Source organism: Cannabis sativa, chromosome 4 (genome assembly GCF_029168945.1).
Source record: "Cannabis sativa cultivar Pink pepper isolate KNU-18-1 chromosome 4, ASM2916894v1, whole genome shotgun sequence".
NCBI lineage: Eukaryota > Viridiplantae > Streptophyta > Magnoliopsida > Rosales > Cannabaceae > Cannabis > Cannabis sativa.
Window position 1 is genome coordinate 52,812,746 of NC_083604.1, and position 23,063 is coordinate 52,835,808.

Sequence of the window (23,063 nt, forward strand, 5' to 3'; positions counted from 1 at the left end):
CAGCTCCGATTGGGTCACTGTTGGAGGAGCTTCTATCCGTGACTCAAATCACCACCGTGCGTGACTATAGGCTCTGTTGGGAGGCGGCGGCCTCTGGATTACCAGGAGTGCCGAAGTATATATTGGAGGGGAGCTTTGTTAAGGGCCTTAAGGAAGGGATTAAGGGAACTCTACATGTGTTGCAGCCTGTGGGCTTGGCACAAATCATGGATACGGCACAGCAGATAGAAGAGGGAAACCAACTAAGTCATTTGAGCCAACCGATTAGGAACGGTAGACCTAACTTAAGCCCAATCACACCTCCACGACCACATCTGAATGATTTCCAAACTAAGTCACTCACAACCGCACCAACATCAACTCCTTCACAGACAACAGTGGTGACTGCAGCTGGGAAACCACCAACAATGCGTCGAATGTCAGAGACGGAGTACCAAGAGAAGAGAGCTAAAGGGTTGTGTTTCCGTTGCGACAAGAAATACCACCATGGCCATGAGTGTGAACAAAAACTATTGCCAGTAATGTTGTTTGCGGATGAGGATGAGCCCCAACTGACCGTGGAGTCGCCCCCCCCCCCCCCCCCCATCTTTGGCAGGGGATGAAACGGATGCTACTGTAGAAACTTTGGCCACTCTCTCACTGAATTCCATGATTGGAATTACTTCAGCCCACACCATGAAGTTGGCTGGAAGAATTGGTCAACAGGCTGTAGTGGTGTTAATCGATAGTGGCGCTACACATAATTTCATCTCTCTGGGGGTGGTTAATGCCACGGGACTTGAAATTAACCCAACTAATGGCTACGGAATTCTCTTGGGCACAAGGGATAAGGTCAAGGTGGAAGGTGTGTGTGCTAATGTGACCTTAGAGTTGGGCGTTCTACAAGTGGTGACTCATTTTTTACCGTTGGAATTAGGAGGGGCTGATGTTATTCTGGGGGTCAAATGGTTGGAGACCCTAGGCAATATGCAAGTGACTTGGCAGACAATAGTAATAAAGTTTGAACGTGGAGGTGTTGGAAATTATTTTACCAGGATCTTAGATCTACTCACAAGTATGTTTATTAACACCCTAAATATGAACTTTCTAAAACGATGAAATAAACACATATAAAGTTAAAGAAACCTTACATTGGGTGCAGCGGAATAATATGACTCCTTCCGTTCAAATATCTAGCCCTTGATTCCTTTCTGTAGCAGAGCATTATCAATATCTGAACCTGGATCTCTTTCTCTGAATCTTTGATGCTGAAACTCCTTCTTGCTGAAAGTCTTTCTTCACGATCTTCCTCACTATGATTGAGGTATCACTTGCTGTGTGTGGGCACTACTCTTACACTAAGGATTTCGAAATTTGAGAGAGAAGAAAGAGAGAGTGGGTTCGGCCAAAGATAGGGAGAGAGAAGGCTCAGGTTTTTCTGAATCAGAAGTGTCAAAAGAAAAGTGTAGAAATTTAGTGTAAATTTCCTGAAGCCTTCACTATCTATTTATAGCATTCCACTAGGGTTATGTTTGAATTATTTGACATTAAAATAATGAAAATATCAGAGGGAAAAACCCTACGAAAGTGGCCGGCCCTATACTTGTGGATTTGGGCCTCACTTTTTGCAATTTTGCAGTTTTATCTTTTCTGCATCTGATTTTCTCAAAAACGCCAATTTTCTAATTCAACCATTTAAATGCCAATTCTAACTATTTAATAACTATAAATAATTATTAAATAATATTGTCATTTATCATATTTATTAATTGAACCATACAAAGTATCATAATTAACAAATATGCCCCTATAAACTCTTTCTTTACAATTTTGCCCTTACTTAGTGAAAAATTCACAAATAGACATAGTCTAATTTGAGAATTATAATTGATTAATCAAAACCAATTACATGAGTCTTACAAGCAATATTATCTCAACTAGTGCGGGGACCATGGGTCTATATAACCGAGCTTCCAATAAGTAGATCAAGAATTTAGCACTAAAATTCACTAACTTATTAATTCTTCATTGAATCCACGCATAGAACTTAGAATTGCACTCTCAGTTATATAGAATGCTCTATATGTTCCACCATATAGACACATCATTAGTTATCCATTGTTATAATCCTAATTTGATCAATGATCCTCTATATGAATGATCTACATTGTAAAGGGATTAAATTACCGTTACACCCTACAATGTATTTATTCCTTAAAACACTTGACCCCGTATAAATGATATTTCAGCTTATGTGAAATGAGTACTCCACCATTTATGTTCGTTTGGTCAAGCTCGAAGGAGATCATCCTTTGCTTACTATTCGCCAAATAGTAGCTATAGATTCCATGTTTATGCTAGCGCTCCCACTCAATTGCACTACCGTGTTCCCAAAATGTACGTATCACGCTGACCTAAAAGTAGGCTTAACTAACAAATCAAAGAACACGAATAGCCTCTCGAGATTGAGCCTAATCATATCAGGATTAAGATCATTTGATCTAGGATCAACTAGGCGATATTGACTTGAATAGATATTACGGTAAGTTTAATAAATCTAAGTCAAAGTTCAATATCATTCCCTTCCGATGCATACTCCATGCATCCAACCTGAGCTTTACTTTAACCAATGCTCGGAAAGAACATAGCACTTCTCCAAATGCAAGTAAACTCTGTTGTAGATTATCATATCAGCAAAACCCTATGTCTGATAAATCTAGGAAACTTTATTCACATAGTCATGTTTACTTTCCAATGTGTTGACAGCACAATAAACAGGATTAAGTATGTGAAAAGGGTTTCAGATGAATTCATACATTATGTACATATAATCATGAAATAAATCATGTGAACCATGCAACATTAAATGTTATTTCTGATCTATATTAATAAGTAAATCTGATTATATTGAAATGAGTTTTATTTAGGGCATAAAACCCAACAGGAGGTACATGGGTGACCTTGCAAGGAGATCCCACTCTTTGTAAGTCTCCCATCTCATTGAAGGCAATGGTGCATACGGTCGAGCAGGTGGGGTGCAGTTTTCGAGTACATCTTGGGTCACTACATTCGCAAGCCAGTGAGCAAGAGCAGATGGTGCCTGAAGAATTGATGGCGTTATTGGAAAAATATGATACGATATTTCATATGTCGTCCGAGTTACCTCCGAAGCGCGCTGCAGAACATTGCATCACCTTGAAGGAAGGAGTTGGGCCAATCTCCGTCCGTCCTTATCATTATGCCCAAACTCAGAAGGATGAGATAGAAAAATGGTGAGAGATATGCTTCAGTCCGACATTTGTGTACCAAGCAACAATCCTTTCTCAAGTCCTGTTTTGTTAGTTCGAAAGAAGGACGGGAGTTGGCGGTTTTGTATTGACTACCAGGCCTTAAATAGAGAGATGGTAGCCGACAAATTTCCTATTTTGGTCATTGATGAGCTCCTGGATGAACTACAAGGAACGAAGGTGTTCTCAAAGTTAGATCTCAAATCCAAGTACCACCAGATCCGAATGGCAGCAAAAGATGTGAAGAAGATCGCTTTTCGCACACACGAGGGCCACTGCGAGTTCTTGGTGATGCCTTTCAGCCTCACTAACGCACCTGCCACTTTTCAGGCTCTAATGAACACCATTTTTCGAGATCTCCTTCGCCACACGGTGCTATTTTTCTTCGACGATATCTTGGTGTATAGCCCATCGATGGAAACACATGTCAACCATTTAGAAGAGGTTCTAAGACGCCGATAACAACATCAATTATACGCAAACTGGAAGAAATGCGTGTTTGGCACTGACACCGTGGAGTATTTGGGGCACATCGTCTCAGCCCATGGAGTTTCAGCTGACCCGACAAAGGTGGCAGCCATGTCACAATGGCCAATACCAAGGACTATTAAAGAGCTGCGATGATTTTTGGGGTTAATAGGTTATTATCGGAAATTTGTGAGGAATTATGGTTCTATTGCTCGCCCTTTGACAGACCAGCTTAAGAAAGATGCTTTCGGATGGACCTCGGAAGCCCAACAAGCCTTTCTCCAACTTAAGGAGGCTATGTGTTCAGTGCCGGTACTCGCCTTATCCGAATTTTCCAGCCCTTTTATTGTGGAAACAGATGCTTCAGGTGTTGGATTGGGTGCTGTCTTCATGCAAAACAAGCGCCCCATTGCTTATATCAGCGAAGCTCTATCGCCTCGAACCCAAGTAAAGTCAGTCTATGAGCGGGAGTTGATGGCTATTGTGTTGGCCTTTCAAAAATGGTGTCCTTATTTGTTGGTTCACCGATTTATAGTCCGCACGGACCTGCGAAGCCTTAAGTACTTGCTGGAGCAGAGATTAGTGGCAGAGGAACACCAGAAATGGTTAACTAAGTTACTTGGGTATGACTTTGAGATTCAATATCGCCTTGGGATCGAGAACAAGGCGGCTGATGCACTTTCACGGGTTCTACTGCCCACTTCTCTAGCTGCCATTTCTGTTCCCCAAGTTATTTCGATTCTGGATTACAATCCCAAGTGCAAACGGACCCGATGTTGTCCAAAGTTCTAGCTGAATTGTCCAAGGGACAAGTTGGGGCGGATATAGCTTGGTCCAAGGGGTCTTACGGTTCAGGGGACGGTTAGTATTGCCCTCCACCTCACCTTTCATTCCTTTAATTTTATAAGAGTACCATGGCAGCCCAGTTGGGGGGCATTCAGGCATATTTAAGACCTTTCAAAAAGTGGCGGCTGATCTATATTGGCCAGGAATGCGGAAAGATGTTCAAAAATTTGTCGCTGAATGTGCCATATGTCAACAAAATAAGTATATGGCACAGTCTCCGGCTAGTTTATTGAACCCTCTTCCCATACCGGAACAAGTTTGGGATGATATCTCAATGGATTTTATTGAGGGACTGCCCATGTCTCATGGGTTTGATTCAATCTTGGTGGTGGTGGATTGTTTGACGAAATGTGGCCATTTCATCCCTCTCCGTCATCCATACACCGCAGCGACGGTTGCTGAAATATTTGTGCGTGATGTGGTAAAACTCCATGGTTTTCCTCGTTCAATTGTGTCTGATCGAGATAAGATCTTCCTAAGTCTCTTTTGGAAGGAGTTGTTCCGCTTACAAGGGACGCAATTGAAACAGAGCACCGCTTACCACCCCCAATCTGATGGACAAACTGAGGTGGTCAATTGTTGTCTCGAGACCTATCTCCGGTGTTTCGTGGGAGTCCAGCCCAACAAATGGGTTAAGTGGTTGGCTTGGGCCGAATATTGGTATAATACTACTTACCATGTCTTTGTCGGGATGACCCCATTCAAAGCACTCTATAACCGTGAGCCACCCCCACTACTTCGATTTGAACCAGCCAGTACGAAAGTTTTGGAAGTCGAGCAACAACTCCAAGCACGAGATGCTACTATTGTATTGGTAAAGGAGAACTTACAGCGGGCTCAATAGAAGATGAAGGCACAAGGTGACAAGAAACGGAGAGACGTAACTTTTGAAGTGGGTGATTTGGTGTATGTCGAACTCCGGCCATACCGACAAAGGACAGTCGCAAAGAGGATTAACGAGAAGCTCTCTCCTCGGTATTTTGGTCCATTTCCAGTGTTAGCTCGGGTGGGTGCAACGGCATATAAGTTGCAGCTGCCTGCACATGCTAATATTCACCCTGTCTTCCATGTGTCACTCCTTCGGGCGGCCTTGGGACCACAACAACAGCCAATGGTTCTACCTCCGGGACTTACTGCTGACTTGAAATGGATGCTCGAACCCGAGGAAGTCTTGACAGCTCCTCAAGCTCTCATCAAGTGGTGCAACCTGCCTGCAACAGAGGCCACCTATGAGGAGTTCTCTGTCATTCGTGAGCAATTTCCGCACTTTCACCTTGAGGACAAGGTGAGACTTGTTGGGTGGGCGGGGGTGTATTGATAGACCGCCTATCACTTATGTTTATGCTCAAAGGTGTATGAAAAAGGGTTCGGGCAATGCTGTAGGGAATTAAAGGTGAGCTGACAGTTTTTTAGGTGAGTTTTGTTCTCGTGTGGTGAGTTTTTGCTACACCCGTAAGTTTGAATAAAAGTTAGCTGGTTTTTCTTTGTGAAGGCATGAAAATTCTGTTTAGCTTGTAACCAATTGTGGGAGAGAACCAGGCTCTCAAATTCCTGGATATCAATACAAGGTTGCTGCCATTTTTATCATCCAATACTCTATTGTTATTCTTCTCTTCTTCTGCAACGTTCATTTTTTTCTTGCTGGTTTTGCAATTGGGATCACATTGACGGGGGAGATCCTATCAGATTCCTCCATAACTGTAATTGGTTGCTGTTGACAACCTCAAACGTCAAATTGTCCATCGTTGATTCACTATCAATCACCTTCCTCAGCTTCAATTGTTGTCGTGGATCATCAATAATAGTGCTAATCATCTTCTCCACTATCGAATCAACTTCTATTCCTTCGACGACCTGCAAAACATAAAACGTAAAAAGAATCTGCAACAACAAACAACAAAGAAAAACATTCGATTAAAAAAAATAAACAAATTGACCAAAAAACAGAGCAATATATTCATTCACTCCAACAAATTTACAAAATCTTCAAAACAAGTGAATTCGTTCTACACAAAATTATATTTTTTTATAATGATAAAATAAAATATGAAATATAGATAATAATAATATATTGAAGTAGAATTAGAATTTTTAATTTTAATATATATACACGTACATAAATATAACACTAGTTCTGACTACAAGAGCAATAACTAAAATATCACATTAGAACAGGACACATCAAAAATTGATAATAAAAGATGAATTAAAAATCCAATTCTAAATAAAAAGAAAAAAAAAAGATTATAAAAAAAACCAAAACAACACATACACAAAAAGATAAAAAAAAAAATCAATTCCAATAATGAAGTTACAATGCAATGCTAATCATACCTTTTCTTTTAAAATGCAAGAATGGAACACATCATTTGTGTAATCAAGAATGGGGGCCAATAGACAGACGATTATAAAAACTAAGATAAATTGCATTAGAAATAACATCGACATCTGCTACTATATATCACTAGAAACAACACCAATGAAGCTACTAAGTGATAACTCCCTCATGTTTTATATTGAGCTCAGAAAGACACAGACATGAGTAATTGATTCTCCACTATGCATCACAGCGATAAAAGAGACACATATACAAACATTAGAAAATCCTCCTTCTGAACTACCGATGCAAATACAAAAAAAGATTGTTAAAGAGCTAGTTCTATAAATACACAACTAACTATTCAACAAACAATTCGAGAATGAAAGAGAGGATTCAATTGAGTACAACCAGGTAGAAAGCTCTCCAAACATGTTCTAAATAGCTGGAGAAGTTACTGATTTTATTATACAAAAAAAATGAAGCAACAAAAAGAAATTATCGCAGATTATATGGTCTTTGAGATCAACGAAGGAAAAATATACAGTTATAAGTACATTCTGAAAACTACAATCAATTTTTATGCTAATGAACACAACTTTCAAATTAGAACTAAAGGAATCCATGGTACTTGTGTAGATGCAAACTGTAACTGGTTTCTGTATGCTTCAAAACTGAAATATACACAAACTTTCAAGGTCAGAAAATATGTCAACAACCACACCTGCTTATTGGATGTTATAATGGAAGATCATAGGCAAGCAAGTTTTTATGCATTCATCTACTCTTATTTATTCTTGTTTTAAGTTGTTTTCTTTGAGTTTTTGGTTGGATTTTATGTGTTCTCAGTAGTGTGCAATATTAAGCTTAAAAGGATAAAATTACGAGTAAACGGTACACATTTGAGCAAAGGACTGAAACCAGGAAGTGCACGAGTTGAGAATAAGCAAGTGATGAAAATTGGCCTTCGAAGCTATGGTTCCTTGATGTAGGCGCTATAGCACATGCCTGGAAAGAAGAAAAAAATGATAAAAAAGATGATTTTCACATGTTCGCAAATTTGAGAATCTTTCTTGGCGCCATAGCACCATCCGTACACGTTTTGAGTTCTTATCTTTTTCATCCTTTGTGGCCTATGAAAAGAGCATTATAATTTTGGCTCCAAAACACCGAAAGATAAAGAGAAAACACAACTTTAAAGAGAGAATCAAGTTTAAGAGATCAAGGAAGCAATCATAAGTTGTATTCAAGATTTTATATTGATTCTTCTTCTTATTTCTTCTTTATTTTTTCAGTATTATTCAGATTATAAATAATATTTTGAGATGATGTGCCACATTATGTATGGCTAATTTTCTTAGTTGTTAGGTTTAGATGGATCTCAAATTATGACTTTGATTTTATGATTTAATGCAATATTTAGTTTAGTTCAATATTTTTTATGTGATTTTACCTTGTTTAATTGCTACCATTATTATGATTTATATGTGGTTTTACTTTATGTGATTATAATTAAGGCATTCATCTAGATTGTGAGATTTATTACTCGAGAGGGAACTTTTAAGCAATCGGGCATCGGGTAGATCAACTTAGGTGGTGTAAGATCAAGAGATAAGCACTTAGGTAACCGAAATAGTTATAAATTGTGAAATTGAGAGATAGAATATTTAGGATTGTTTTTAGACTGAGACTTAAGGAAGGTGAGGTATAATGGTGGTATAGAGATATAGGCTATTATTTACTTACACATTCTTTATGCGACACTCGAGAGAGGGTATAAAGATACAATATTGCTCCAGGCTCTTCAAAATATTAGAATAAGCTAGTCACATTAATGATAAAAATCATAGTTATATTAAGGTGAAATCGAAACCTTAACAATTATTCTATCTGATTATTCTCAACTCTAATTTATTATTCTCGTTCTTTCTATTCTCTTTTAATTTTCTAACATAACTCAAAATCAATTGTTTAGATAGAATTAGATTTTAATATTTGTTATAATTAATTATTTTAATTATTTTTTAATCTTTGTGGGACGATATCGGTCTCTTGACTACTATTATTATTTGTCGATTTGTGCACTTACAAGCATATATATATATATATATAATTTGCAAAAAAAATTTGGTGGCGTTTCTAGGGATTAAAAAGTTTAAATTTTTAATTAATATAGTGAAGAAATTGTAAAATTTAATCTATTTATTATTATTTATTTATTTAGTTTTTTTAAAAAATTTATTTTTAATTGTTGTTGTGTGCATGCACAAAGCTCGTAGTTCACCTCTCTTACCTTTTGATCCTGAAGTTGAAAGAACTTTCAAGTCAATCAGAAGAGAACTATGAGCTAGAGCAAGAAAGATGAGTGATAACAGACTTAACAAAAATATCAATAACAATGTTGCTAATGGTGCCAAATCTAACCGGACCTTGAGAGACTATTTTAAGCCGGTTGTCAATGATGATTTTTTGAGTGTAAAAAAAACAGCAAGTGAATGTGAACAACTCCGAATTGAAACTTACATTAGTTAGTATGTTACAACAAAATCAATACTCTAGTTTGCCTAATGAAGACCCAAACATTCACTTGTCTACTTTCTTAAAAATTTGTGACACAATAAAGATAAATGAAGTTCCACTAGACATAATCAGACTTAGACTCTTCTCTTTCTCTTTGAGAGACCGAGCTCGTTCATGGTATCAATCTTCGCCTCCTAATGCACTCACTTAGGAAGAGACCGCTCAAAAGTTCCTCACCAATTCTTTGCTCCTTCCAAGACTTCTAAATTCAGGGCATAAATCACTCAATTTAGATAATTTGAGATGGAGAAACTTTATGAGGCTGGGATAGATTCAAGGAGATGCTTAAAAAGTAGGGCTATTTACAAAAATATGGGAAAATTAAAATAAGTTTTGATATATATAGGGACACGATTTTGTGTCGTGATGTACTTTGACGGAATGTATTTCGTGGGACATTAGATGGGTCTCAGGGTACGTTACTATTTTTTAACTTTAATTACCCCTAGATCAACCCCAGTCCTCAGATCAAATAACTCCCCCACCTAACGGTTGCTGTACATCACGAAATACATTCTGTGAAAGTTTGTCCCGTGTCCCTATATGTATGGCATAAATACTTAATTACACTAAATATAACATTTTTTTTTTAAAAAAAAAAAACTTATAAATATAGGAAAAAGTCACAAAAATGTCATAAACATCTTTAAATTTATGTGTTTTTTTTTTAATTTTTTAAAAAATAAAACACAAAAATAAATAAAAAATGATCTCAACTGTAGATGCTGCTTTTTTTTTCTTCAGAAAATTAAACCTATTTTTTTAGGGAAAAAAACAAAAAAATACAAAAAAGGAAAAAAAATTACAAAAATACTTTGGGCCGGCCCATTAAACATTTATACAGTCCATATACAAATATTTACAAAAATACCACATGCACTAAGCCTTCAGCTGTACAGAGCGAACCATGAAGATGAAAATACGCGCTCGTTTCAAAACCGCAAAACAACCAAAATGAAACCAAAACGAGAAAAATACAACTATTACATCTGGCAAAATCAACTGGAAAAGAATACCTGTAATGATCTAAACTGAAAATGACGAAAAAAAAATCAGAAAAACTGTGAAGAAACTGAAATTACACATTTGTTTTCTGTTTTATTCGATCAAAACAACTCCCCCTAATATCGAAATCCAGATTCATGAAATGTAGATCTGTAACAAACAGATCTGGACCTCCCACCAAATTCAAAACAATGTATGATGTGAAAATTTTTAAAAAAACCTCATGAATAATACATCTACGTTATATACAGTTACATTTTGATATATTTTTTGTTTTGGTTGCCTTATAGTTGCATTATCGTTTTATGATAGTTTATATATTATGCAAGAATTTAATTTGATGGGGACTAAGAAATAGTAGTTATACATAGTAAGTTTTGTGCAAATAGTTGCATATTAATTTTATAGTGAAATAACATATGCAAGTAGCAAAACTATAATAAAACTACAAAACAACTGTATGCAAGTGCAAATAGTTGCCTTATAGTTGCATTATCGTTTTATGATAGTTTATATATTATGCAAGAATTTAATTTGATGGGGACTAAGAAATAGTAGTTATACATAGTAAGTTTTGTGCAAATAGTTGCATATTAATTTTATAGTGAAATAACATATGCAAGTAGCAAAACTATAATAAAACTACAAAACAACTGTATACAAACTAAAATACAGGAAAAACTCTTTGAACATCAACATCCATGATAAATCTCATTGTTACCCATTGATGATATAAAAATGGACAGGAAACAACTAGATAAAAACATATTAAAAAAATACATACACAAGGTGTAAAATTTCAAATATGGGAGAAAACCAAAAAGAAATCGAAAACAAACCTCGGTTCGAACATCAGCACCAACATTAGCTTTTTTCCCAGAAACGTTGACAATGAAATCTCTGCATTATTTGTTGAGCAAACATACATAAGAAGCACAATGATTTCCTAAGATTGTGCCTAAAACCAGTGAAAATATTTTTCATTTCTCAGAACACTTTCCTTGACTTCGACTATTCTTTATTATTTGATTTTGTCTTCAGGTATTAGCTTTTGTTGTCTATACTCTTTGTGGCTTTATTCTCTACACAGTCGCTCCATATGTTATCAAGGTCCGTTTCTTCGTAAGAATATATAAGAAACTAGCTTTACAATTAAAAATTAAAAATAAAAATAAAAGAAGAATTGTTATGTAAAAAAATTAAAAATTAAAAACTGAAATAAAATTAAAAATTAAAAATTAAAAACTGAAATAAAATTAAAAATAAAAAGAAAAGAAGAAAAAAAGAGAGTGAAATGATGGATTGATTGATAGAAGTCAATCCTAGACCTAAGCAACAATATATAAGAAACTACCTTTACAATTAAAAATTAAAAATAAAAATAAAAGAAGAATTGTTATGGAAAAAAAATTAAAAATAAAAATAAAAAATTAAAAACTGAAATAAAATTAAAAATAAAAAATTAAAAACTGAAATAAAATTAAAAATAAAATGAAAAGAAGAAAAAAAGAGAGTGAAATGATGGATTGATTGATAGAAAATGAAAAAAGAGAGGCAAGAGAGTAGGATTTGATTGATGATGGATGGAATGATGACTAAGTGGTATTTGTGTAATAAAACTAACATTGTAAGTAAAAAAGTTGGTATAGGCGTGTAGGAGTATTTTAGTAATAAATTGTGCAAAAGTGATTTTTCATGTAAAAATTTCTTTTTTTTATTTAAATTACTATTTATTTATTTATTTATTTTTTTGTTAAAAACTAAAATATGGCATATCAAATACCATAAAAAATTTTAAATGTAAAAAATTACCATAGAAGAATAACAAACCTAAAAATGTCATATTTTTGTAATTTTTTTTTTTTATAAAATTCCATATTTCATGTTTCACTTTATATAATTATTAACTTTTTAGTTTTTCGACCACTGCAACAATTTCTTACACAGGTGTGAAAAAAAGGACAAAGCTCCATATTTATGACAATTCCCTACGGTAAAAAAAGACCATTAATTCGTATTAAAATACAGATGACATTTACAGAACTTGAGAAATAATGAAATTTATGGTGTCAAGGTTCTTCGGTGATGATAGTTTTGGGTTGAAATGTGTGAATAGCATCTCCGACGGAGGGAAAGATGTTGCTCTCCCCAATCTCATCTGCAAATTCTGATTGGTATAGCTTCTCCATCACAGTTGTACATGGATTTGCTAATCCAAGCTATATATATCCCAACCAACCAAACATTAATTATCATTATCACCAAACAACTACTAATTTTTACTATTATATCGTCTTCTTCAATCAAACTCAATTCAGAGTTTATCAAATTGAATTAAATACTCTATAATTGAGACACTTAAAAATGTTACATATAGATTGATTACCTGAATCTCTCTCTTCTGAAGGTTCTTGTATAATTCTTCCAAAGCATGGATGCCACTGGTATCAATGTCAGTAACAGCTACAATAAAACATTATTTGTGATGATCAATGCCAAATATAATCACTCCATAACCACTATACAAGAATGATTTTTGGAAGAAATTATTTTTTTTTTATTGAAAAGTTTTAAAATAAAATAGAGGTAGTAATAAACAAAAAGTTTCTTCCAGTCTAAAGTATCAATTTCGACAACTATAATAAAAATCACCACACAATTATTATTGAAAAAAGATAATTATAATAATTAATTGCTTACGTGACATCTCTACAATCAAATGTTGAATTTTTGGTAGATGACATTCATCCACTCGCTCTTCTTCCTCAGTTAGCCACCTCAGAATTCTGACACCAAAAGTAAAGTTTGACTAGTTCGATATATGCATCTTTCTAATAATTTTTATAACAATTCTCACATCTTCCTAATTAAATAATTAATAATAAGAGTGCTGATTAAGCATCTTCCTCACTTTTGTAATATAATTTAGTAATATAAACTATAATCACAGCATTAGATACCTGTGTTTAATATAGTTAGAGTTAGTAAAGTAAATAGCAGAATCAACTCTGATAATTAAAATTCCAGGAATTTGTCTTGCTTCTGGGTATTGCAGGGTGTTCCTGTACACACTAGTCATAGGTAGCTTTCCAAGTACGGCAGTTCGTGGTCTCGTCACTTGCAAAAGAATTTTAGCAAGAGATAGAGAAACCTATAAAAATAATTATAGTAGTCATTGTTATATGTATAATAATTAAAGTTACATGATATACAAAATTAATATGAGTTAGTTAATTAATTACCGCAATTAGTAAACCAATCTCAACAGAAATGAAAACAACGCCGAAGAAAGCTCCCATGCAAGCGAGGAAGTCTAGTTTGTCGATCTTCCATATGAGAATTGCAGCCTCAAAGTCAAGCAAGCTTATCACCGCAGCAATGATGATGGATGCAAGGATAGCGCTGGGTGTGTACTTGAATAACGGTGTGATCAGCTGTAGCGTTAGGAACACCACACCCGCCATTACCATGTTCGACACGACCGTGTGGCACCCTGCCATGTTATTCACAGCCGTCCGAGCAAACCCTCCTGCCATTTTAAATTAATAATCAATTTCTGTTAATTAATTCACCTATACTCACTTAAAATAGAACACATGCACAATCGTTAAGTGTAGCACTTAAAAGTACGGTGTAATTATTGCTTTGTACTTTTAGTACATCGCATTAGTTTGTATATTTTATATAATGGCTAAATCATATGTATTTAGTGCTGTCAAGATATTGTATATATGTCTGTTTGTGAAGTTTTCTAAATTATCTTTTAGCCGTTGTTTTGTTAAGGCTAATTAAAATTTTTGCTCCCGCTTTCTGAATTTTTAAGGTCGTTTAAAATACCCCTGAATTATTGAGATTGTTGGATTTAAGGACTTTTGTCTAATTTCATTCAATTTTACTATTCAATGATTGTTTATGTACTAAACCATGCTCCCCAACTTTGATATTTATCAAATCATGCCCTCGAATTTTCACATGTACTAAATAATGGTCCCTGAACTTTCATCCATGTTAGACTTTTTTACTAAAATTAAAAAAAAAAATCCTTAAATCCAACCATCTCAATAGTTTAAGGGCATTTTTAACAACTTAAAAGTTGAGGGGCATGATTTGGTACATCTCAAAATTCAAAAGGCAAAAATCCTAATTAGCCTTTTCTTAATCGATCTGATCAGTACCTGTAGTTACATAACAAGAGGTCAAAGAACCAACAATGTTCATCGTTCCTAATGCCACCATTTCTTTGTTGCCATCAATCTGATAGTCCTTCATGGCTGCAAATGTTCTTCCAATTGCTATTGCTTCCTGATATATTGATTAAGAAAACAAAATGGCCTTATAAATAGTTAATTAATTTTGTTATATTATATGTTCATAGGAGAAACCATTTGGCTTTCCAATATAAAATTTTATCAAGCATTAATTAGTACTTACTGTTAGCGCTATGATACCAGCCACAACGCCTATCCTAAAGGCTTTACCAACATATTCTCCAGAGAGGAATAGATCATTAGCTGAGATTGGATTTATGCCCTTTTCAATATGGTTCACCTGAATATAGCACAATTAATATTCATTGCAGCTTAACTCATGAGGCTAATTATTAAATCACTAAAACATATTATTGGTAACACTTGTACAAGATCCAACATACTATCTGAACACCATCTTTATCAGCACGAGTTATGTAAACACAAAAAGTGGACACAACAACAGAGATCATAGGAGCAACTGCCGGCACCCAAAAATACTTCTTGTTTCTTTTCCCCTGTTCATCCAATCCAAACAAGGTAGAAAAAAATTAATTAAAAAGACTGAATATTTAATAATATTTAAATTATAAGCAACAAAAAGTTGAAGAGACATATGGAATTGGATTGTTCTTACTATGTGTTTGGCGGCCAGGAGAAAAGCCAAGAAAGTGACCGCTATTACTATAGTTTGCCAGTTCCACTGTAGAAGGAAATATAAATTGATTGAAAATTGTTATAATTCATATCTAAAGCTAAAATAATAGCAGTAGGACAAAATAATAAAATTAAAATTAGTTATATTTTCATTGGTACCCCATGGTGGGCTGAGTTGAAGACTGAGCGCATAACAGAGACAATATCAGTCTTCTTTGTGAATTTCTTTTGTATACCAAGCAAACCTTTGAGCTGCTGAAGTGAAATCGTTATAGCAGCTCCTCCCATGAACCCAACAATGGCAGCATGAGATAGAAACTCAATCAAGAAGCCCAATCTGAAATGGCAGCAGGATCCAAGGCAGCCAATAAAATCAAGAAAAGAAGAAAAAGTATTTGCTACTAATTATGAATATATTTGAAAACTATAATTAACCTGAAAAAACCAAGTGCCAATTGAGTGAGTCCGGCGAAAAATGTAGCTGTAAAAGCGAGACGTCTATAGGGAATGGCATCTTTAGGATCAATCTCAGCCTGAAGAAGATCTCCAAGCAAAAGAGACACTACAGCCACTGGCCCTATGGCTATGTCTCTTGAGCTTCCCATGAAAGCATAGACAAGAGGTGGAACAAAGCTACTATCTGCATATATATATTTATATGTTGAGATTGACAATTAATTGTACACACGTACGTAACTAGTATATATATGGAAAAAGAAATTCAATCAAAGCTAGCTCTTCTAACTAGCCAGTGACAAAATTACAAAACTCACATAATCCATTTTGAGGAGGCAGATTAGCAAGCTTTGCATATCCAATATCCTAGTATATAACAAAAAATAACTATTAGAAGAAGCTTGTATGTAGAATATATAGATATAAAAGTCATGTGTTTGTAAGTGTAGTACCTGAGGAATAACAAGGCTGGCAAGGGTGAGGCCAGAAATGAGATCTCCTTTAAATTTGGCAAGACTATAGTCCCTACCCCAATCAAAGATAGGGAAAACTGCTTGGACACAGAGCATCAACTGTTTTGACTTTGGTTTGTCTTTGAAAGAACGCAAAGGATCATCTGAAAAGAATGTCTCCTTGACAACATTGGTGATTTCCTTGAGCAGGTTTTGCTTGGGAGGTTTTCCCACCTTGTGAATATATGGCAGCCTCCCTGAATGGTCACATGCTTCTATTTCCTTCGTTTGGAATTCATCACCAACTCTTCCACTCATGATTAATTATAAATTAATAATTATTAATGCACCTGCAAACCAACGCACGTACACAGTACAAGTACTAGTTAGCTAGAGAGCCCATTCTCTCGAGACTTATTTGGCAGCTTAAATGGTGTTGAAGGTAATTAATAAGGTTGAGACAAAAGGATTTGGTGAAGAGAATAAGCCTTGCTAGCTAATTAATCCAAAATCGTACCAATTTGGGTTTACAACTTTACGTGCCTAACCAATCATTAAACATCCCTTTACACACTCCCTTGTGGGTCTTTCTAATATTCTCTCAAAAGACTCAATATAAGGGCCATAGCACCATAAGAAATTGATAAAAGGAAAGCCAAAAATAGGACAATCTTAGATACTATATTTCAATAAATAATAAGATGTATAATTAATAGAACTGTTTGGCTTTTCATGTAGGGCATGTAATCTACAAGTTATCAATCACATCAATGATTTTTTTATTGAAAAAATAAAATAAAAATGATAATTCTATATACTATATATATTGGATATTTATGCATTCACCTCCGCCCACACGAACGTACAGGGCCGGCCCTAACTCTTAGTGGGCCATAGAAAAAAAAATTATTTTGGGCCCTTATTTAGAAAAAATATGGTATTTTTGAAAATCAGTAAAAAAAATTGTATAATTTTAAAAGGAGAATATTTTTTTTTGGGCCCCTGGGATAGGTGGGCCCTAGGCACAGGCCTAGCCCGCCTATGCCCAGGGCCGGGCCTGCGTACACAATAAGTACTAGTTAGATCTTGCATTTAATTACCATCAAACTAATAATAATATTATACATAATAATGATGATGTTGTAAATAAAAATTTTATTTATCTTTAGTAGAGTGAGAACCAAAAAAACAAAGATGATGATTCATGAAAATTATCATAGATAGTTGTTAATTAATTATACCAGCTGCGGAAGAGATGACTGGATGGAGATAGCTATAGCTAGCAAACAACTTCTTATACAAGTGAAACTAGAGCTATCTTCAATATTTTCTTTGGAGAATGTTAAGGCACAGTCTCTGCTTTTATAGATTAATTGTAGAGGAATAATCATTAATTATGATTGGAAAGAGAAATTGATGAACTATGTACTAACACAAGGTCAAATAATAAAAGAACAACAATTGGTCTTTGGAGAACCACTGAAAATGAAAGTAATACATACATGGTGTAGGTATTGATTGGAGCAGCTCTCTGGTTGACCATTGACTATCTTTCATTGGGTTTAAACTGAAGTTGTTATAATATCTATTCTATATAAAATGTGCCTATATAATAGAATTCTTGTTTTATGAAAAATTCATGAGTGATGAGTTTTTATTTATATTAAAAATAAAATGGTTTATGAGAAATTCATGGATCACTTTTTATTTAACTATAATAAAATAAATAAAATAAATCTCATTAAATCTAAAAAATACGATTAGGTTTTTGCTGTTGTACATCTACGATTCAGTTTTTTTTAATTATTTATTGTATTCCTTTTCCTGTTACAATTTGGACATTCCTATGGGATCACACATAATATTCCAATCCGCACTCTCTTTTTTCTTTTTCACAAGTTAATAACAAAATATATAAGTAATAATAATAAAAAAAGAAGTGTGACTTTTTATTTTTTTTCACAAGATAATAATAGAAACTTTTCATTTTTTTCTTTTTTTAATCAATTTTTTTTTTTTTTGAATAAAGATAAATATAAAATTTTAATCGCATAGAGTTTTATTATAATAAAATATAGTATTTTAAAATAATTTAAATTCAAATAATTTAATAGTATTTTGTTATAGAATACTATCACTTTTTGTTAAACATGGTTTTCACTTTTTTGTCAACGCTACCATATTCATTTTATCAACGAAAAAATGGACAATCCAAATATATGCGGACCCGGCTAGAATAAAAAGTGCAAAATACAAAAATTACACTATTGTCTCTATCGAAGCAAATGAAGATTGAAATCCACCAATGACTATCATTAGTTTTCTTATCTACAATTTTTAAACAAATGTTATCTTCAATCATCAACAATTTAGAGATTGATTTTTAATTTTCTTTTTATCTTACACCCCTTTAAGTAATGTTTCTTTTAAGTATTGGAACATCAATTTTTAATTTATTTTTGGATTAACTTAAAAATATATTTAAATCATCAAGCTTTCTTAAACATTAATATATTGCATTCGGTATTCACTTTTCATTGACAACATTATAAACTATAATATTTAGATACACATAATAATAATCTCACCTAATAACTAATTATATTTTTTCTTTAATTTTTAATTGTATCACTTTCAAATAACATAGAAAAAAACTAACATAAAATTTTGTATACGTATCTCGCACCTAGTTTTTCGATAGTATATAAAAGTATGAGAAATGCGAAAGGCATCAGTGGTGCCTATCATTATTGATCTAATTAATTAAGTATTAAGTCTCATATAATTTAATATAATAATTTTTAGAGAGTATCGTTTATCAATTATAAGATGACATGTCTAAGAGCACTAAGTACCATTAGTACCCAATAGTAATGCTCATAAAAGTACATTATAAATAAGACCATCTCCCATGCCATGCATGTTGTAAATTTTACACACAGAAAATGACTTAATGCTATAGGAATATAAGACCACTCCCATGCCATGCACATGTTGTAAATTTTACACACAGAAAATATAGGGGCCATGCTATATTTGTTGTGCTCCAATAATGAAGATGTAAATTAAACAAATAAACGTCAACTTTTATCGATGATTATTTGATATTTATTAGGTATATATACAAAAATTGTTTTAGTAAGATATTGTGTCTAAAATTGTCTCAATTCTTAGATATTATAATTTGACACTTGTAATACTTATTCAATATATTGACTTTCTTAACAAAAGCATATTAATAATTAACGCTTTTTATAATAACAATAATATTAACATTTTTTTTTCTTTTAAAAAAAGAAATAAAAATAATAATATTAATTTATTAACGTTTGTTGGTACCCTTTCTTACATCTTATATAAATATATATTAAAAGGAATCATTAGAGAAGTACATATAAATCTCTTATTAGATATAATTTTTTTTCTCTCTGAAAAATTAATTTTAGTACGATAATTTTTATACGTTATTAGTGTCTTCGGAAAATTTTACAAAAGGGAGATCATTTTTGTCTCTACTAAGAGAGATTTATTATAATTAAAATTTTCTTATATAATTATTCACATTTATAGTTATGGTAAGTACTTTATCATATAAAATTTAGAATACTTTATACTATATCAAAAATGATTTATATCTACATTTTTGTCTCTACAAATAGGGACATACTTATTTTTAGCATTAAGAGAAATTATAATAATTTTTTTTATATGATTATCTATATTATAGTTATGGTAGACACTTCATACCTATTTTCGAAAAATGTAGAATAATTTATATTGTCAAATACAAGGTTCAAAACTTCAATTATACACTTGCAATATAAAATCAAGCATACATGAAACTAAATCTTTAAATTATGTTTTAGACATCATAAATTATTTAGAAATTTTAAAAATAGATAGAATGTCTACTACAACTGTCATATTGATAGATGTTCGTTATATATATATAGAAAAATAAATTATAATTTTTAAAATGCTAAAAATATAAATGTCTGTACCAATAGGGACAAAAGTAGTGTTTATATTGTCGTCTTCTTCGTATTTTATATTGGGATTTGGAGTAATATGATCATTAATCGCGTATAAAATTAAGTAAATGCTAGTGTTTTCAATTTTGTAGAAAAATATTTTAACTATTTTCTTAATACTATCAAATTATATTAAAAAAAAAATACAAGATGTATCCAATAGTTTGGGAAAGCTGCCAGTCATGCATTTAATGCAATGCTTGGAACCAAGATATCTAAATGATTATATTTTTCTTAAGACTCGCGCTAACGTAATCCACTACAGTTTCACAAAGCTATCTTGCACGCATTCCATTAAAAAAAGTAATCTCCACACACAATGCCACGTGTCATTTCATTTCAAAACAATAAGAAGTAACCACAAACTATTTATTTGAAATCCAAAAAGGTTCCTCCTTTTAGCCTCCACCTGTCCTCATATCATTCGGGAGAGCAAGTTGACATAACCCCTAAAGTTTCAAAAGCTTAGGGTGTAAATATTATTTGTATTTTTGGATGAGGACATGTGTAATTCCAAACGCAATGCAACTCATCTACTTCAGGCTCAACAGAAGGCCTAATTAAGAGAATGGACCAATTCCATTAGCAAAATCATGACTTCTGGATGCTGAACAAATGACTCATCTGGGCGAGCAAACTTCAAGCATAACATGTATTCAGAAGAACTCAGTTAGAGTATCCAGATAAAGAATTAGCAAGCATCTAGACATCCAGTTCATTATCCTACTCATTAACTAGATCTTGTAATATCAGGACTTAATCACTAAGATCTCGTCCGAGGATCATATATCTTCCCAAAATAGAAAGATAGTAATTAAGGATCAATCATTAAAGTGTCTTTATTATCCACAAAAGTAGGACACAGTTTGACAACTATGAATGTGATATGACATCCAAGTCAACATACATCTGTTATCCTAATTTTCTCCCGTATGACGTGGCGTGTCCATGTGGACAAGATTGATGCCACGTGGAGTACATCTTGTCAACAAGAAGGCCAAGTCATCATGCACAACATATCAACTTAACAACCCACGAAAATAAGAGATAAATTTCAATTATTTACCTATTCTTGGGGACTAATTAACATGTTATTTGTTTATTGTTTGAATGTGTAACTAATAGGTGATATCTCCTCATTTTAAGGGATATCAACCTATCATCTCTTGTAAGCTCTCCTATATAAAGATCACTAAACTAAACCTAATCTCTCTAAGTCTAAGTTCTGAGTTCTAAGTGCTTTGAAGCTCTAAGTTCTAAGGCCTTAGCTCTCTCTCTCTCTCTCTTCTACACCCGCTAGCAGTGTATAAGAGACTAAATCTCCCTCATTTCACTTACTTGAGATTTGCCTCTTGATTCTTACTATTCTAATCTTAAGAGAGCCACTCCAAAATCTACAACGCTTGTGATGTGAGTGGTATTATCTCTAGTATTAATACAATCAAAATGGCAGTAGCTCATTACTCACCGTCTAAGGGGGGCGAACCTCTATAAAATACCGTGTCCCTTTGTATTTACTCATTCTTCTTGTGTACACATGGTGATATCAGTCATAAATATGACTTTGCTATCTGTTGGCAAAATTAAAGGTCAATAATTTGGTACTTTCATTGAGAGCATTGTCAAATGATCTGATCTATCACCATGGCTATAACAAGGAGACATCTGGTTATAACCTCTGCCTCATCAGGTCTTCCTTAAGACACCATGACTGCTAATCTTGATGTTTGTGTTCCAACCACCACTGGATCTCCACAAATCCAATGGATGTAGCCAACCCTACCAACCCGGCTAGCACAACAAACTTGACCAACACAAATGGTCAGGTCGACCCTAACAACCTGGCTGATCCCAATGATCAGCCTCTGCCACCCAGGGAAAATCCACCATTGGCACCTCATACTAAGGGTTTAGCCAATGTTGAGCGACCCTCGGGCACCGTAACTGAACCTGGTCCTCTTTATTATGTTGGGGAAACAGGGCCAAAAATTGGCGAGCCAGCCATTGGTAAGCCTCATGTAGATTTGGGAGAAGATTTTGAATTGGCCAAACTTAAAAAGGGTGTCTGCCAAGCCGGTCAAATTAAAGAATCACGTGTTGTTGGTTGCGATGCGTTCGCACAACAGAGACGCAAATTTTGAGATGGATGGATGACCAGGAGTACATCCTCTGATTGTTGGAAGTTATTTTACCAAGATCTAGATTTACTAATATGTATGTTTGATTATATTCTATAACCTAACATTCTAAACATGAATTTCCTAAACTAATGAATTAAACACATATACAGTTCTAGAAAACCTTATATTGGTGGAAGTGAAATAGTATGGCTCCTTCCATTCAGATCTCCAACTCTTGTTCCTTTCTGTCGCATAATAATAAGATCTGAACTTGAATCTCCTTCAGGTGTTGGAATTCTTCACAATCTTTCACACTATGATTGAGTACTGACTTGATATGAGTGCGCAAGGTACTCTATCATTATAGGACTTTGAAATTTAGAGAGAGAGAGAGAGAGAGAGAGAGAGAGAGAGAGAGAGAGAGAGAGAGAGAGAGAGAGAGAGAGAGAGAGAGAGAGAGAGAGAGAGAGAGAGAGAATTCGACCATGCTTAGAGTTGTCAGGTTATGAGCCTCTCATATTCTATTTATAGGATTCCTTCTAGGCTTAGAGTTTAAATTATATGGAATAAAAAAATGGTTAAATAATCACTTAAGTGGCGGAGCATGCTTGTGGACCC

The 23,063-nt window shown here is 33.9% G+C and overlaps 1 protein-coding gene across 2 annotated transcripts; it reads right to left on the bottom strand.

Annotated features, from left to right (window-relative positions):
- Nucleotides 1–12,302: 12,302 nt before the first annotated feature.
- Nucleotides 12,303–17,701, bottom strand: LOC115712360 (sulfate transporter 1.2-like). 2 transcript variants are annotated; one of them, XM_061114186.1, is made up of 14 exons: nt 17,536–17,701; nt 16,295–16,644; nt 16,160–16,208; nt 15,822–16,026; nt 15,546–15,723; nt 15,367–15,432; nt 15,134–15,247; nt 14,914–15,030; nt 14,658–14,784; nt 13,725–14,011; nt 13,443–13,633; nt 13,183–13,268; nt 12,869–12,945; nt 12,303–12,701 (listed from the first exon to the last, which is right to left on the bottom strand). In XM_061114186.1, exons 2-14 carry the CDS (start codon nt 16,610–16,612, stop codon nt 12,552–12,554), a joined length of 1,965 nt encoding a protein of 654 aa, XP_060970169.1. In that variant the 5' UTR covers nt 16,613–16,644; nt 17,536–17,701; the 3' UTR covers nt 12,303–12,551. The 2 variants fall into 2 exon arrangements, with proteins under 2 accessions (XP_060970169.1, XP_060970170.1); XM_061114187.1 differs by lacking the exon at nt 17,536–17,701 and having other exon boundaries at nt 16,295–17,075.
- Nucleotides 17,702–23,063: the final 5,362 nt, after the last annotated feature.

Excerpts from the sequence above, each read along its gene's own strand:
- LOC115712360 (XM_061114186.1), bottom strand. The coding sequence starts at position 16,612 with ATGAGTGGAAGAGTTGGTGATGAATTCCAAACGAAGGAAATAGAAGCA. Across the intron at positions 15,031-15,133 it reads ATAAAGATGGTGTTCAGATA|GTGAACCATATTGAAAAGGG; the intron begins GTATGTTGGATC and ends TGCTATATTCAG. Across the intron at positions 12,702-12,868 it reads TTCAGAAGAGAGAGATTCAG|CTTGGATTAGCAAATCCATG; the intron begins GTAATCAATCTA and ends GGATATATATAG.